Here is an 18294-nt window from a genome sequence, read left to right on the forward strand (position 1 = left end):
TTGAACTAGTATTTTGAAACATTAGCCTCTCTTGTCTGTTTTACTCTCTTTTTGTCCTCCTTTACAAGCAATTACTGAGATAAATTTAGGTCATTTATTACAATTTATGTTCATCTTGCATTTTGAGATATTTGATCTAAACTTTCTTTTAAAGTATTGTCTTTTTGGCTTTCCTATTGTTCCCAAACAAACAATTATTGATGTCAACTTGGGGAATTCGTTACAGTGATGTTTATATTGTAAGTTTAAATTGCTTGAACTGTCCTAATCACCATGTCTGCTTTCCACTGTGTCTTGATTTTGTTTGCCTTGGGCTTTTGCTTTCAGGGCAATCGTGACATTTTGAAAGCAATTTTTTGGCAGTATATTCCTTTGAAATGATTTTAAAGGTATAAAAGAGTTTGCGGTAACACCATGTAATAACAATCTCTAAGTGAGTTGGGGTGGTTGAGAAAAGAACCGTTGGGTTAACTCGACGTTTCGGTCAGTATGCTCTGATCGTCTTGCTCTGATCGTCTTCTCCAGAAGACGATCAGAGCATACTGATCGAAACGTCGAGTTAACCCAACGGTTCTTTTCAGAACCACCCCAACTCACTCAGAGATTGTTATTACATGGTGTTACCGCAAACTCTTTTATATCTTATCTCCACCATGCAAAGATTCAAATCCTACTGATTTTAAAGGTGATAACATACTTTGATGAACTTTCATTAACTTGGTTACAAAGGGAGTTGTTCAAGCAAGTTGAATGAATCTACTTTGATAAAAACCAATGTGTACTCCATTTTATGCAATGAGCTTCTTCAATTCTTTTATGGCCACAGATCTTGTTCATATGCCGCATCATTTCTTTGCAAAGTCTTCCTGTGCATAGTCGCCAGGCCAATTCTTTACAACGTTTCGAGTCTTTCATAAAAACAAATTTGTTTAAAACTGCTTATTTGTAATTTGGTTATTTGTAACTTGTGTCTTTCTCTCATTGTTTCTTTAATGTTCTCTTCATGCGCTTAGAGGCTTCTCGCACTTTACGTCTTTATTAATATTACTATTAAATGTTTGTTTATTTAATTGAAAAAGTAAAACATTTGCACCCCTGAAAAACAATAATTCCGTTGTATCCTATACTGGTGTATAGAGTAAAAACAGTATATTTTGTTCCAGTAAGATAGATAACTTTGATACACAAACATTTGTCCCATTTTAGCTCATTGTCACAACATAATCACAGAGTGAATTCTGGACTATTCTATTTCATATGAGGGAAGTCAAGTAAAAATGGAAAAGCCAATCTAGATCCTTGTCAAACACAAAACAGACACGGAAACTTGTCCACTGATGATGACACTCTGGAAATTCTGAAACCCCCCTTCTAAACAAAGTGGAGGACACCATGTAGACATCTAACTTGTCCGCAGTGCCCTGACCGTGCCTCATTCGGAAAAGGGCAAGGAACTATTATTTTGAGAACAGAGCTGCAAAGCAATGAATAGTAGGCTGAAATATAATATTTAGGAGCATTGCAGTATTACGCACGACAAAATGTAGACACTATTCCTTGTCCACTGTGCCATGACCATGCCTCATTCGGAAAAGGAACGATTATTTTGGGAACAGACTGCAAAGCAACAAATGATATTAAAAGCAGTGGACCCTATTGGTAATTGTCAAAGACTAGCCTTCACAGTTGGTGTGTCTCAACATATGCATAAAATAACAAACCTGTGAAAATTTGAGCTCAATCGGTCATTGAAGTTGCGAGATAATAATGAAAAAAAAAACACCCTTGTCACACGAACTTGTGTGCGTTTACATGGTTGATTTCGAGACCTCAGGTTCTAAATCTGAGGTCTCGAAATCAAATTCGTGGAAAATTACTTCTTTCTCGAAAACTACGTTACTTCAGAGGAGCCGTTTCTCACAATGTTTTACACCATCAACCTCTCCCTATTACTCGTCACCAAGAAAGGTTTTGTGCCAATAATTATTTTGAGTAATTACCAATAGTGTCCACTGCCTTTAACTACATGGAGCATTGCAGTAGTATGCATGGCAAAATAACGCGAACAAGTTTGTGGCTCGTTTCTCTCCAATCAAATGACAAGTATAACACTGTATGTGGTATATACTAGGAAATAATTTGCACCCAAATCAAGAAATTAATAATATTTTAGTTTTAACCTGTACACAAGTGTAGAGAGACACTACACGATAGGGGAAGAGTCGGTTCAGTATGACATTGCCGATGAAAAACAGCATTGAAACCAAACGTTTCCCCCGAAAACTAGCATAAAAATGCTTTTGAAAACTGAAGCTCATTAATCAAAAGCATACCAAGTATTAATAAATTAGGATAACTACAGTATCTCGATACTTAAACAAACCGCCGTCTAATTTACTGTGCACATATTTATTGGGTGCTAGGTTTCCAAGGAATGTTGCAGACAAATTAAACACCAATCTACTGTGTAAATTTGTCATCGTGCATCTTTGTAAAGATATCAGTTTATGTAAGACTGAGGACCCGTCCGTTGGGGGGGAGGGGAAGGGGGGATGTTTTGTATCACAACACAACAAACACACAGGGTTCTTGTTTGCAACCCCCCCCCCCCCCCCCCCATCAAAGCCATCTCAGATCAACATCGTTAAAGCAGAACGTTGTTAAAAGCAAAGCGTTCCGTAGAAATCCCCCCCCCCCCAAAAAAAAAAAAAAAAAAAAAAAAAAAATTGAAAACAAACAAAAAGGGGGTAAAAGAAAAATATTTAAAAATATCTTTTTTTTATTTTTATTTTGTATAGTAACAGCCGCAAATTGGCCCATATCGGCACGTAGTTATTTACTTTGACCTAGAGGTAAACCCTGCAAATAAAAACTCATCAACACAATATAAACAGTGCGATTGAAATTCCCTGGGTAATGCCTAGGATTCTCTTCCCTGAGAATAAGTTGGTTGTGTAAACATTAAGAGCAACAGTAGATAAATAATGACCAGAAGTTCTTGATGAGCTCAAAGCCAGAAGCAAAACAACTTGGCCCAATTTCATAAAGCCTGTAAGCACCAAAAAAATTGCTAAGCACAGAATATTGTTGCTTAGCAGAAACAGGCTACCAGCTCAAATTACTGTAAGTTTACTTTGTCGTAGCTGGTTCCGGTCAAAGTTGTTTGCTTAGCAAAGAGATTTGTTCTGCTAAACAGCTTTATGAAATTGGGCCCTGCTAATGGCCATCAGTTTCAAAATCAACAATTAAGCCCGGTTCATATTCATACCTTATGCGAAAATAAAGCGACTGGGTACACGTTTCCCTTCCAATTGTGGATGCAAGAAAGTTCGCTTTGAACGAAGCACTCGCAGGAAATATGATTCTGACTTTACAAGAAAGAGAAAAAAAAAGGTGACTTACACTTTGCCAAACTCCAATGGGTCAATAGCTAGCTGGATGTGACTGTCCGTTGACAGGCCGAAGCGGACTGCGTTAGAGATGACGGATGGCTTCTTGGCCACAGCGCATTCCACAGGAGTCTGGATGGTGCTTCGTTGTGTTGTAGAATTATCATTACCCTCTGCAAGGCATAGTTTATTTTCAAAAGTCTTTAATATTTATTGGTTGACAGGGATGAGGGTTATTACTGACAGAAGGGTTCAATAAGAGGCTCCAGATTTTAGGAGGTTGTGAATTAGTTGCATCTCAACATAACCCCTGGAGTTATAGATTTGAAGGAGCTTCTGGTAAAATAAAGCTGGGTTCATACGTCCTGCGAATGCGAAGCGAGTTTTTGACGTCACAGCCCTGTTTTTCAGAGATCAGCACAAGTCAACTGATGCGAATCATTTGTTGCGAATTTGTGTAATCAGAATTCATATCGCATTTGCATTCGCAGGAAGTACGAACTGGGCTTTATCCTCAGTGTGAGAGAAACAGATCTAAAAGCAATATCTCTTTCCATGTATATCCTGAAGTAATATACATGTTTTTTTCTATCAGGCAAACATAACATAGGCTGGAGTCAGATGCAAGTCTGATATCTCTCATCACTGCATTTCTCGCTCACAATGTATGTAAAAAGGGATTTTGCAAAAAAACTACATTGGACAGTAGCTTCCATCATTTGTGAAAACTTGCAGGAAACACAAAAACATACCATATAAAAGTGTTCTTAAAGACACTGGACACTATTGGTAATTACTCAAAATAATTATTAGCATAAAACCTTACTTGTTGACGAGTAATGGGGAGCTGTTGATAGTATAAAACATTGTGAGAAACGGCTTCCTCTTAAGTATCGTAGAAAGAAGTATTTCCAAGAATTAGATTGCTCAGAATTAGATTTTAAGGTCCCGAAATCAAGCATCTGAAAGCGCACAACTTTGTGTTTATAAGGGTGTTTTTTTCTTCCATTATTATCTCTCAACTTTGACAACCAATTGAATTCAAATTTTCACAGGTTTGTTATTTTATGCATATGATGAGATACACCAAGTGAGAAGCTTGGTCTTTGACAGTTACCAATAGTGTCCAGTGTCTTTAAGCTTATTTGCTTCAATTCATGAGAATAAGCCATTTCCAGGTTAGACTTGAAAAATGTCAGGTACAATGACTTACTTGATCACGATTTACCACTTAAATTTGAATTCCTCAGACTATCGAGACAGTTGCTATGTCACATGATTAGGGGCAAGCTTTTGCTTAGTTACGTAAGAGACAATGAACACCCATACACAATTCTGAACGGAGGTGTATGGCACAATAGTACCAGGGTTTGCCTGTCTGGAGGTTGCTATACGAAAGCTTACCCCTAACCATTTGACATAGTACTGATCTATTCAAATGTGAGCGGTACATTGTGACTGAGCAAGTCATTGCAAAAGACGTTATTCAATTGCAACTCGGAAATGGCTTACTGAATCAAGTGCGTGGCAATCTTGTTGCTGCTACTCAACGAAGATGAATCGTGTTTTACAAGGTTGGCGACAAATAGTTGTGGTCGTGGGCATTAAGGTGATTTTTTTTTTTTTTTTTTTGCAAAATGCTATTTTTAACAAAATATCAAAGTGAAGTGCGATGGAAAACTAACCTCTGTTTGTGGTTGGATCAGTCATGCCGGGAGGAGAGGAAGAAGAGGAAGAGACAGGGGTGTCTACAAAGGACGGAAGGGAGGAACATTGGTCGAGGATGAAACTGACGGGTTACCATGACAACAGCAAGATCTGAACTACAGTTGTTATTCTTTTTTTTGCGATGTGCAGAACATGCAAAACATGCAAAAACTAAATAAACGATTAACTGCCCTAATTGATTAAGACAATAGTGTAAGTTCAATAACACGGGTTTATACAACAAAAAAGTTATACAGGAATCATTACATTTTGTTTCATACATTTCCACGTAAATTCAAGACTTTTTAAAAAACAAGTTTTTAAGATGTACCCCTTTCTTGATATCCGATCTTTATAAAAATTCAAACAGTGCAATCTCCATAAAATATAAAATTTTGCGTTTTCTTCCATAGGCCTATGTGGGCTGTGCGCAAATCAGGCTGTGTGCAAATCATGCCTGCAGGAAATCCGGGGCTCTGTGGCTCTTTTGAAAACTTGTGATGTCACACACGAGGTTACATGAACATTACAGTGTACGGAAAAGTTTCTGAATCATGTCACCCTTTTCTATTCATTATAAAATAGTTAGTGGCCTACCTGTTCATGTTTGTTGTGTTGTCATTTAGCCTTTGAGAAAGACTCTACTAAGGTCAAAACCTCAGGCCATTGGCTATTTTTTGCATTTTTGGTCGGTAAGTTGTTTGCAACAGCTCGTTATTAAGAAATAAAAAAGTTTCTAATTTGCTCAAATGAAATATTCCTTTTTGTAATAATTTGTATAATGTGGTGACAGGATACAGAAAGTTTTCCCAGTGCACTATCTTGCCTGCCAGAAAGTGCACAGAATCGTTCTCTTTGTAGACAAGATGATCTGGGCCAAATTTTATAGAGTTGACGAAGCACAACAATTTGCTTAGCATGAAATTTCTTCCTTGATAAAAAGAGTCCTTTATTACCAACCAAATTTCCATTCGCTGCTAATTGCTTGTTTCTGGTAGTATTCAGCTGTCGTTTGCTTATCCTGAAAATCACGTGCAAACTTGGTTGGTAATCCTGTTTTTATCAAGACAAAAATTTCATGCTAAGCAAATTGTTGTGCTTAGCAGCTCTAAGGTGATGGATAGACAGTAAACTAACCTGTGGATGTGAAAGTGCCATGCAGGGTGGGAGGTGGTGTAGTGGATTCTAAAAGCAAAATAGAACATCACAGCATTGGAGGTCAGGGGTCAAACAACAGGCAATTTCATGAATAATGCATGAGCTGGGTCGATCAACAAAGCTATTTCATGAATAATGTATGAGCTGGGTCGATCAACAGAGTAAGTTCATGAATAATGCATGAGCTGGGTCGATCAACAAAGCAAATTCATGAGTAATTAGGAGCTGGGTCGATCAACAAAGCAAATTCATGAGTAATGTATGAGCTGGGTCGATCAACAAAGCTATTTCATGAATAATGTATGAGCTGGGTCGATCAACAAGCAAATTCATGAAAAATGTATGAGCTGGGTCGATCAACAAAGCAAATTCATGAAAAATGTATGAGCTGGGGGAAAACCTTCTGGTGAGTTAGAGCAGTGTTGAGTTGTAAACAAACTGCATCACAAGAAAAAAACTGGGTTTTTTTGTAATGGATTTAGATAAATAAATAAAAAAATCATTGCAATATATATTATAAATAAACTAATAAAATTGGTAAATATAATTTATATAGAGAAAAATGTTGTTAGTTCACATACAAAATATCTCTAGTATACCCTAGATAAAATCAGCAACAAAAACAAAACAAGCTCGATTAAAAGATGAGGTGTTTTCCATTTCAAAAGGCAACAAACTGTTCTTGCATTTTGCTTGATTGTTTTAAGCATTATTAACTTGGGAAGCGGGGGTTAAGGGGTTACGGTGGTGGGCGGTTGTTGTGAAAAAAAGTTGTAGAGCATTGCCGTGAGCGCTGCTTGCGTCGGGTACCGGCGCTATAAAAGTGTCCATTATTATGATTATTATCCGACCACTGGTCATGAGCTCAAAAGTTTTCACAGGTTTGTTGATTGATGTACATGGTTCACATTAAGTGCAGGGTGGCATCGCAGTAAGCATTGCCAACATCTGGCCCTTAGGCAATTAAGGAGGTGTTCATTAGCGAATTAATTAATTTTAGATAGAGAGGCCTATCAAGAAGACAAAATACTTCACAATTGAAAATTTTCTTTATTTTCTATGTAATACCATTGGTGGGGGTCGGGAAGTCTTAAAAATGTGCATTATTCAAGAGAACTCCAATAAAGAAGTCTTATAACTGGTTGATTGGCACTCATGGTAATTGCCTGCCTCTTTCTTTGAGCATGAGCAAAAACCAAAATTGCACCATCCTGATTCCTCCTTCCAAAAGTTGTTCGCTGTTCAGCAAATGAGATATTTCACTTCAGTTCTTTAATATTTTTTCCACACACATCATGCAAACTATACAACAATAGCAATCGTATATACTTATTAAGGTTAGATAGCAATACCAAGGCTGCCTTACACCACAAGCACAAATGGCCACTTTAAGGTGAATGCAATTAACTATCACCAGGGACACGCAGCCGTCTACTCCTGGGGCTGAAACATGGATCCCCTTCTCGAAGTCCGTAAGGACGTAGGCATTGGTGTCATCCACTAGAAGCATGGCTGGTAGAACAGATTGCACTACATGTACCTTCCCAACTTTTTATGAAACAACTGTGGTTAAGTGCCTTGCTTAAAGACACAAGTGTCACAACCACGATTCGAACCCACACTCTGCTGCCAAAAACACCAAATCTGGGTCCGGTGAACATAGTCCGCTCCGCTACATTATGCCATCATTCATTATGTGTAATAACCATGAAATAACAATCAAAACAAAATTTCAAATGTCTTGCCTAACTGGTAACAATTACAGTTACCTAAAAAAGAACCCTCCGCCCCCACCTTACTCCTGAAAATGTTTGCCTTCTTGCTTATGTGACGTATGAACATTAAGTTGAACAAAACAAATTAACAGAAATCCTCACTCTTTCCCGTTGTCCATGCTCATGACGTCTGCAATTAACGTAATGAACATGCCACACAGCAGAGTTTCTCTAAAACTGTCAAGCTTCATTTTTTTTTGCGCTTACAATCAAGGCCTATTTTATTCTCTGAATATCAAATCTAAGTTGGGGTTTTGACAAAGAGAAATTGAGTGGAACATGATTTGAGCCTGTGACCTCTGGATTAACGTCCAGAAACTCTACCAGCTGATCTAGCCTTGATGATGGTTGCTCCTTATTTTTGACATCAATATGACAGTCAGAAACCAATCAAAATTCTCATGACGTCTGCAGTTAATAACCCAACTGACAGCAGTCTTGTCCCTGAGGATGACCAGAGCAAGCTAGGTGAAACGTTGAGACCAATTAAAAACTCACTCCGCGGTAGTGAAGTTAATAACAATCCACTAAAAGCTTAAGTAGTTGTCGGGGCCAATTTCTCTACCTTCCACCCAGGTAGTTAGTTAAAAAGCAGGACAGTTCTTTCTAGAGAAGTCTCTCGAATTCTGACAATCGACTGCATTGTAGTAGAATAAAAAGCAATTCTCTAAAGAACAAAATCTACCTGGGCGGGAAATACACACATGGTGTTATCGCAAACCAATTATATATAGCCTCGACCAAAGAAGAAAACATATCCGTATCCTGAAAGTTCTTGTGCTTGACGTAAATGCAAGGAAGTGATAACTTTCCGAAACCATCCTCAATTTGTCTGTCTTCTCATCCTTGGTCTGGACGATACCACGACCCCATGCAGTGTTCTAAGATGAGAAAGACCACACCCACATGCAATCGAGCCCTTAAAGGTTAAGGGTTAATTTCACAAAGAGTTAGGAGTTGTGAAAAACTTAAGGCTAGTCCTAAGTTAAGGACGAGTAACCCGTCCAAACTCGAGATAAGACTAGTGTAACTTGTGAAACATTGCTACATTTTACCACCATGCTAAAATTGCTGTTGTGTGAATAGCACTTAAGAAGTTATAGGGTGACTTTGAGTGACTGAGATTGAGATTTTATTTTTCTTCTTGAGAATTATGGGTGAATAATAAATAAGCCCATGGTAGAAAAAACCCCTACCTAGTACAATTGTAGACGGTAGAAGTGAAGGTAAAGAGCCACATTTCCCAATGGTCGCGTTGCTAAAAGAACTGGCTGACTGGAACCCAACAAGTCTGTCAACGAGAGAAAAGATAAGAAAATATAATTAGCTGCTTAGAAGGGTTCGAATCCCACCCGAGTAATATGCCTGTGATATTTTTTTCACAGGACTCAGTTAAGTACTGAGTATACAGTGCTAACACACATGGGTGTATGTGTAAAAACCAAAATCGATATGCTTAGAAGCTGTTCAAAATTATCAAAATTTTCACAAGCCAACAAACCGTAGGCCCTACACCTTTTCAAAACCCGCTCTCTCCCCCTAAAAGCAATATTTGAAAAGAGCATAATCTGAGCATCCATTCTGTTCAAACCTCTTGTCGATACCACCTTTGGTTTAAAAGTTGTTTAAGTAGAAAGACACGAGAGAGGAGAGACAATGTAACTGAGAAAGATGGGTTCTAAAGTCAAGTTGTTTATTGAAAATACATCGGCACATTTTCCTGTCAACGCTAATTTGAACCCCTGTTTGATGTTATTTGCCGGGAAAGAAGTTGCCAATATAAAACATTTCGGAATTTAAAGTTACTAACCAAAAGATAGTCTTGAAAATTGCATCCCAGTTGCCCCCCTTTTTTTATTGTCCTGTTTCTCCACACTGATATTTCAGACAAACAAACTCATTCAGCTTGATTGCAGATGGCCTTTTTAGTAATCCAGCCATAACTATACGACTGAAGTCATAAATTCTTTTTTTTTAAATCTTACCTAACCTTGTAGGACAGTACGCAATGACCACTCGGCCATGGCAAATTTATAGGAATAAATAAATCAAATAAGGTACAACTGATGTGTTATGTTGTTATTATTATTGTTGTTATTAACTTTTTCTTGTATGCCCTTGTTTGTGTATTTTTATGTGTTTTTGTAATCATTTTTATTGCTGTTTGTACATTTATATATTTATAGTATTTACATATTTTTATATAATAAATTTATTGTTGTGCTCTTTAGGACCAGCTGGAGAGGAGAGCCTCGTAGACTGGAACTGTTTTTCTTTTAGGCAATCCTTTGGGCTCCAGCTTCCAGCTGTTTGTTTTTCCTTCCTCTGTATTTTAATTGCCCGTTGCTTTATCTTTAAAGCCATTGGACCCTTTTGGTAAACAGTATTTTACTTCGTGTATCACAACTTATATATAAAATAACAAACCTGTGAAAATTTAGGCTCAATCGGTCATCGGGAGAAAATAACGGGAAAACCCACTCTTGTTTCCGCACGTTTTTGCCGTGTCATAAAATGTGTTTAAAATAAATCCATAATTCTCGACATAGAGAATTTATATTGTTTTACTGTTTTCTCAAAAAGTAAAGCATTTCGCGGAATAATATTTCAAGAGAAGTCTTTCACCACTACCTTCTGTAAACCCTGTAAGTTATTTGTAAATCTGTGAACTTTTTTTTTTGTCTGTACCAAAAGGGTCCAATGGCTTTAATTGCATGCTTTCACCTAATCAATGTGCATTATTGTACTTTTTATCTAATCCGAGAAATGAAATAAATATAAAATATACAACAAATCAACATAATTGTCTGTTTAAGTAATTGTGGCATCAGGAGATGAATTTGATAGTAATTTAGTTTAAATATTTTTTTTAATCCATCACGGGTGCTCCTTTTGTTTGTTCCCCTCTCCTATGTGAAAATATTTGTTTTCTTTATCGTCTTTTTTTTTTGTACTTTGCATTTTTACCTGTGAAATTAATAAATGAAATGAATTGCAATTAAATCTTACTTTCCCATGATGACAAGATCCTTGACACAGCCAACGAATGAAGGGATGTTCTGAAGGCCCTCGCCTAGCCTCACCGCAGAGGGAAAACTACCGATGTAGAGAGGCGAGGTCACGGGTATCAGATTTTGGCTCCCTGGTAGTTTACTTGTCCGGGCAAGAATATCATCAACGACTAATCGAATACTGACAACGGGAAAAAAAAGAGAAATCGTTTGGTTTTGAGTTTTTTTCGTAGGACATAGAAACACAAAAGTCAACAGAAATACATTAATAATAACCGCATTTCTAAAACGCCTAACACCTCCCAAAAAAAAGTCTCTAAGCGCTTAGAGGAAAACAAAAGAATAACTAAATATATGAAGATTTGAATAGATATTTTTTGAGAAGAGTCTTGAAACTTGAGATCGTGATGGCTTGTTTGATGGTTTAAGGATAATGATGGTAAAATATTACTTGCTGAGGTGCTATAGTTTTAGCATGTATAAGGGCTTCATGCGACTCTCCTGAAGACAGTGCTCTGTGAATGTCACTTTTTTTTAATCAAAAACTTGACGACTAATGAGCCTGAAACTTCACTCAACAATTAATAGTGATGAAGCATTGATTGTAAATTTCTTATGAAAAAAAGGGACCCATGGTTCGACAAACATCACAATCACAATTATCTTCAGTGGCAGGACAGAGAGCACCAATATATAAAGTTCTTATGACAAATTGGTAGAGGAGGGTCAAATGAAAAACAAGTGTTTTCAGCAGTTAAGATAAAAAAATCAAATTGTTTCATTCCAACTGTTTAAAGGCAGTGGACACTATTGGAAGTTACTCGAAATAATTATTAGCATAAAACCTTTCTTGGTGACGAGTAATTGGGAGCTGCTGATAGTATAAAACATTGTGAGAAACGCTCGCTCTAAAGTGACGTAGTTTTTGAGAAAGGAGTAATTTTCCATGAATTTGATTTCGAGACCTCAAGTTTAGAATTTTGAGGTCTCGAAATCAAGCATCTGAAAGCACACAGCTTCGTTTGACAAGGGTGTTTTTTTCTTTCATAGTTATCTCGCAACTCCGATGTCCAATTGAGCTCAAATTTTACACAGGTTTGTTATTTTATGCATATGTTGAGACACACCAACTGTGAAGGCTAGTCTTTGACAATTACCAATAGTGTCCACTGCCTTAAGAAAAAAAAATCAAATTGTTTTATTCCAACTGTTTAAATATGAGACTTCAAAAGAGTGAACGCTCTTTTTGATTGTTTTCCCACCTGAGATCCTCCTTCTGGAGTAGCACAACATGCGGTCTGCCATCATTGAATGGTCCAGAAGAAGAGCGGGTTGTGAGAATAAGTAGACCCTGCCCAGCATTGATCTGAGCTCTGATCTTACCATCCACAACAGCTATGGCGTAAGACACCTTGTGACAATAAAACACAAAGGAATATAGAGTGCGTTTGATAAGTTTCCCTGGGTGGACCCCGGTCTGCCCACTGTACGTTCAAAACGCTTTGACGTCATTCCAGGGGCTCACCCGGGTCAGGCCTAAAGGAACAGCGGTCGATTTCACAAAGAGTTAGGACTCGTCTATTCTCGAGTTAGGACGAGTAACTCGTTCTAACTTAGGTTTAATCTTAAGGTCTGCATGCTACAGTGCAGGGCTGGGACTCGTCCTAAGTCATAAGATTAGTCTTAAGTTAGGAAGAGTTTTGTGAAATCTGCGGCAGGTCACTTGGGGATGGCCCCGGGTGCATGACGTCACCACGAGAGGGTGAGTTATAGCTCTTGGTATGGGCTCACCAAAGTGAGCATCGCAGGGTCGACCCAGGGAAGCTAATCAAATGCACCCTATATAATATAGAATTTTTATAAAGCACTCTTTTAATCACAGCTCAAGGCTATTCTGACATTATTACCCCTGGTCATCACTGGGTCATAAATTTCATTCTTTGGTGCCACATTGGGTGATAATTTCTTTTATTTTTTGATACTTTGGAAAACAAACGAACCTTGGACCTTGAAACAGATCAACAAGATCAAGATTGAATCTGCAACCTCTAGGGTTTACATGTCAATGCTCGTCCAACTCTAAAAGCTACTAGCCACGACATTCAATCGTTTACAAATAATAAAATAATAAAAAATAAGACTTGTGATGCGCACATAGCCACCTTGCAGTGTGTTCAAGGCACAGTAAAACCGAGAGAAAAAAAACAAAAAAAAAACAGACATTACACTGAACTAAGTCCTTGAAAACCTGTGACATAAGATAAGTTCCGAGAAGAGATTTGAATTGTGTGTTAAAAAATAATAACCAGGTATGCTTGCATTCCAAGTTGCATTTTTTTCTTTTCTTAATGGGTTATTTTTGGAAAAAGGGGAAATTGCATGGATTTATTCACAAGAAGCCTTAATGATCTAAAAAGTCAAATGTATCTAAAAATAAAAATAAAAATAATGAGACTCTCAGATTTTCTTTTTATACATAATTTCTTCAGAAATAGTGTTGTTATTTAATTTTTCCTAATAATAGAGACTAATTATATCAAAACTCCAGGCTCGGCTCATTTAAAGGGTTTTTTACAATCAAGGACAGAAACCTTATTAGACTTCCAGTAACAACATGGATCATGCAATATGTTTTCAGGGTGTTGCAATTTGTTACTGTCGTTTCTCTGCATAATGTGTGCTTTGTTATTGTGTAGCCTTCGTGGTTTTAGTGTATTTTTTGTAATTTTAATGGGTTATTTGTTATAATAATAATAATAATAATAATAAGACTTGTAATGCGCACATATCCACCCTGCTGGGTGTTCAAGGCGCAGTACTCGCAAACCAAATTCTTTGCTTATCTGTAAGCAGAGCCATGAAGTTGGGCCCAGATCTTTGCTTACATTATAGAAACATCTTCATGAAATTTGAAACGCTAAAGGCCCTGTCAAACAGGCCTTGATAACGAGGACAACGACAATGCTAACAATGCATACCCTCGATTGGTTGAATGAGAGCGTGCGTATTCTGCGTGGAGCATTTCAACCAATAGAATGCGTTCTCTTTGCGATGGGATCGTTATCATTTTCATTATCGCTGCAGTGTGACTCAGCCTTAAGACTACTTACTTCTGTTTGATCGAGGTCCACCTCCCTCTTGCCCCGCCCTGCTTCTGACTCCCCCGCAGCCAGGAGGATTCCATTGGCTTGTTTGGTGGTGAAGGTAATAGAGACGTCAACCACCCTTCCGAGAGCAACTCGGCGTAGCTTCACCTGGCCATCTTCTAGAAGACCGAGGCTTCGGACCGTCTGAAGGAGCGGGAATGTGGTTGGGGGAAGGGGTTAGAAAGTTCTCAAATTTTGTTCTTTATAATCTTAATAGTATCTTATATTGTATTCTAGCAAAGTATGGGGTTATAAGGAAAAGGCGGGATGGAAACATAACAAGGGAAAATGTAACAAGATATATTGGATTTCAGGCATTGCATGATGGTGAGGTATCAATATATATTTGTTTTGCGGTAACACCATGTGTGTATCTACTTGCTGGGTGGATTATTTTCTTTTGAGAACTTGTCTTGCTTTATATTCTACTACCACGGAGTAGATTTTGTTTCTGAATTCGGGAGACTTTCAGAACCAAGCAGTCTCCCGAATTCCAAAACTCTTCTCTACAGTAGTAGAAGTTTCCGGAATTCCGAAAAATATAAAGCAAGACAAGTTCTCTAAAGAACATAATCTTCCTAACAAGTAGAGTGTTAACGCAAACCAAATAGATAAGACGATACTTTGGATGTTTTCCATTCAAAACTAAATGGGGATTATGATGGCTTATTGGCAATACTTTGCCCCGCCTTTCAACTCTTTGGAACCCCAGTTCAACCATCGCCTCAGATCTAGTCTATCATGAAGATCGGGTTTTCAGTCCCTGTACAGTGTTGAAGTTGGTTTACCCTAACTAGGTTTTTCTCTCACATCCAAAACTTTAAACATTTCCTCAACCTCTTCTCTACTCCGGTATTCTCTTCCTTTTTGAGCTACAAAAGTGCTAGTCAATTTCCAGGATCCCTTGGTCTTTTTATTAGAATGATTTAAATATTAGTCAATCTACAGCGCCAGGAGTGCCCTAAGTGACGGGCATGCACGCATTATAAGAAGCCACTATTGCTATTATTATTTATTTTTATTACTCGTTCGATGCATCCGTCTTCTACGCCTGTTGAGAGGCCAGGTAAGAGAAGATTCTGTCGGTTTCGGTAAACAAAAAATGACTTGATGCAACCGTAGAAAGGCTGATTGGTCACGTCACGTCTGAAAGTAAAAAGTTCCACACGAATAAAACAATTATATAACAACAATAATAAAAGGATATTTATAAATAAAAAGGTTAAAAGCAAAACAATTTTTGAAAACTACAGCACCTCAGCAAGTAATACTTTAAGGTTCACAAAACTCGGGAGAAGTTGTAAGTATACAGTGCTAACACACATCGGTGTATATGGGTAAAAACCCAAATGCATATTCTTTATCCCCCGATGCAAATTTAACATCTATTGAAACAATACAACCCGAAAAACTGACTGAACTGAAGAAAAACTGAATAATTACGTGATTTTATAGGAGCTTGGAATTCCTGCAACATATAGATGTTGAGACTCCCCGATGGTCAGTCCTTCTAGCGACCCTGGCGACAACCCGAAGCCTTGTTTGACACCGTTAATAAAAAGATAACCTGTAACAGAATTGCAAAGGAACAGAGGGTCAATCCAGGGCCCAACTAAATAAAGCTAAGCGCAACCAAAATTGGCTACAAAAAATATTTTCAAAAATCACATGCCTTGCTGAGGTACCCTTTAAAACTCACTCTCTTGTTTATATCTTCTAACTCCAACTTGCAACCAAGTGTTTGTGTTGACTCTCTCGAGAGACGACACTGTCCCAATTCCACTTCCGAGATCATGAGAGACCTTGATGAATCCGTCAAGAAGCTCAATAGCCATAAAGTCCCTCTGCAATCAGAATGAGAGAGGAACGAGAGAACTATCTCAGAAGTCGTTCAGTCATTATTATTAATACTGGTTTATTTATTTCACCAATATTGAGTTAAAAAACTGAAATGTGGTCTCAAATTCACAAGTTAATACAATAAAAAGGTAGTTAAAACGATAAAAAGCACAAAACAACAAAATGCATAAATGACATAAGACCCCAAAATAACAGGGCAAAAGACCCATGCCTACATCCTTACGGACTGTGTAGAGAGTAACCCTGTTGATTTTGGTCGATGGCCCAAATGTTTTAAGAGTAACCAATGAACCTGAAGAGGCATGCGGCCTTGTGATGTAAGGCGATGTCTCATAAAAAAATATTTGTAAAAAAAATTAATACAATTTTAAAAGACATTACCTGATCTGGTGATGCCATGAAGAAGACAATAGCTTCTTCTGCATGTGTCTTCATGTAGAAGACTAAGTTGAAGGAGCCATCCACCCAGGATCGAGGTCTTGGGAACGCAGAGTAGCCTGTGCCGTCATAGTTGAAGACACCCTCCTCTGTTTCAAGGGTACTTGGACTACATTCACAAACACAGAAAAGAAAGAGTGTATATAGAACTACAAAGTTACAAATGTATTACACACAGGAGGGCCGCTTAGCACTTAAGAAATTGCTTAGAATGCAGAGTAGCCAGTGCCGTCATAGTTGAAGACACCCTCCTCTGTTTCAAGGGTACTTGGACTACATTCGCAAACACAGAAAAGAAAGAATATATAGAACTACAAAGTTGCAAATATTTTACACACAGGAGGGCCGCTTAGCACTTAAGAAATTGCTTAGCTATTTGGCTAACTTATCTAACTTTGCTGACTTAGCAAACTTAGCTGGTAAGCTTGCTTAGCCAACTTGATTAACTTAGCTAACTTGCTTGGCTAACTTAGTTGACTTGCTTAGATAACTTGATAAAATTGGACTGTGGTGCAATCAGTTATCAATAGATATGACAGAGAAGGGTTTTCAGAGCAGAGCCCAATTTCATGGCTCTGCTTAAACCGCCGAATTCCGATCACCATTCGTCGCTTACCTGCAAGGGCCGAATTTCTGCACTAGCTGTGTAAGCGTGTAATGCCTATTATCGTGGAGTAAACACTCGCACGATCCAAAATGCGCCGCTAACCCATAAAAAATACGCTTGACGTATGCTTAAGCACAGAATTCCCTGGGGTCGATTTCACAAAGAGTTAGGACTAGTCCTAACTTAGGACTAGTCCTAGGAGATACACAAATAGCATGGATAGTCCTAAGTTAGGACGAGTAACTGGTCCTAACTCGAGATAAGACTAGTCCGAACTCTTTGTTAAATCCACCCCTGCTTCCATAAGCCCCAATTCTTTGCTTACGGTAAGCAGAGCCATGAAATTGGGCCCAGATAGCACAATTTGTTTGCACAAAACTGATTTTTGAAAAAAATATTTGTCTATGGTTCTGTTCCCACCATAGGTTCACAACAGTAACAACATACTAAAATAACAAATAAAAAAACATGAATTAAAAGAAATCATCTGTTGCAGCTTCAGAGGTCTCTACGAAATCTTTTACGTCTTAAATAATCTCATTTTAAAGTTTGGTAAAAAAAACTGCACAAACCTGTTACTGCATCCTTGACAGGTGCCCTCGATAGTTTCAAAGTTCCAGAGTCCAACTGGAATATCATCCAATATGACCTCGCCAACACAGCCCCTAAAGTCCTTACTCTCAACACCATGTACCAGATCCTACAACAAAACCAGCACCAATTCGAGAAAATCAAATCAAACAAGTCGAGTGAAACGAACCACATAACAGTCTCCTGACAATGACGAGAGCAAGCTAGTCAAAAAGCTTAGACCAATTTAAGAACTGCACTGTGGTAGTGCAGTTAATATCGGTATTTTATTATTATTTATAAGCTTAAGTAGTACAAACAAAGCACATTAAAGTCTCCTGACGATGACTAAAACGTTGAGATCAATTTAAGAACTCTCCCCACAGTAGTGCAGTAACGATATTATAAGGTAAAGTAGTAGTCCCAGACATTTTTCTAACCCTTCCGTTCAGGTAGTAGTTAAAAGCAGAAAAGTTCTTTTCAGAACTGAGAAGTCTACAGTACAAACAGATAACTCTACTCCGGGGTAGTAGAATAAAGAAAGACAGTTCTCTATTGTTGATCAAACTCTACCAGGCAAGAAAATACACACATGGTGTTACCGCAAACCAAATATATATTGATACCTCACCA

At 37.9% G+C, this 18294-nt stretch overlaps 1 protein-coding gene across 4 annotated transcripts in view; it reads right to left on the reverse strand.

Annotated features, from left to right (window-relative positions):
• The window catches only part of LOC139952429 (laminin subunit alpha-2-like), a 147182-nt gene that overhangs the window by 38999 nt on the left and 89889 nt on the right, over positions 1–18294 (reverse strand). Inside the window, exons 47-58 of one of the 4 annotated variants that reach the window (XM_071951554.1) lie at positions 17664–17791; positions 16428–16593; positions 15886–16030; positions 15630–15753; positions 15212–15332; positions 14151–14330; positions 12303–12451; positions 11039–11221; positions 9226–9320; positions 6234–6281; positions 5075–5137; positions 3403–3562 (exon numbers count right to left, since the gene is read on the reverse strand). In XM_071951554.1, coding sequence (XP_071807655.1) covers positions 3403–3562; positions 5075–5137; positions 6234–6281; positions 9226–9320; positions 11039–11221; positions 12303–12451; positions 14151–14330; positions 15212–15332; positions 15630–15753; positions 15886–16030; positions 16428–16593; positions 17664–17791 — 1562 coding nt within the window. The remainder of the gene's footprint in view (positions 1–3402; positions 3563–5074; positions 5138–6233; positions 6282–9225; positions 9321–11038; positions 11222–12302; positions 12452–14150; positions 14331–15211; positions 15333–15629; positions 15754–15885; positions 16031–16427; positions 16594–17663; positions 17792–18294) is intronic. The other 3 variants (XM_071951555.1, XM_071951556.1, XM_071951557.1) reach the window with 3 other exon arrangements.

Source organism: Asterias amurensis, chromosome 20, assembly GCF_032118995.1.
Source record: "Asterias amurensis chromosome 20, ASM3211899v1".
NCBI classification, from domain to species: domain Eukaryota; kingdom Metazoa; phylum Echinodermata; class Asteroidea; order Forcipulatida; family Asteriidae; genus Asterias; species Asterias amurensis.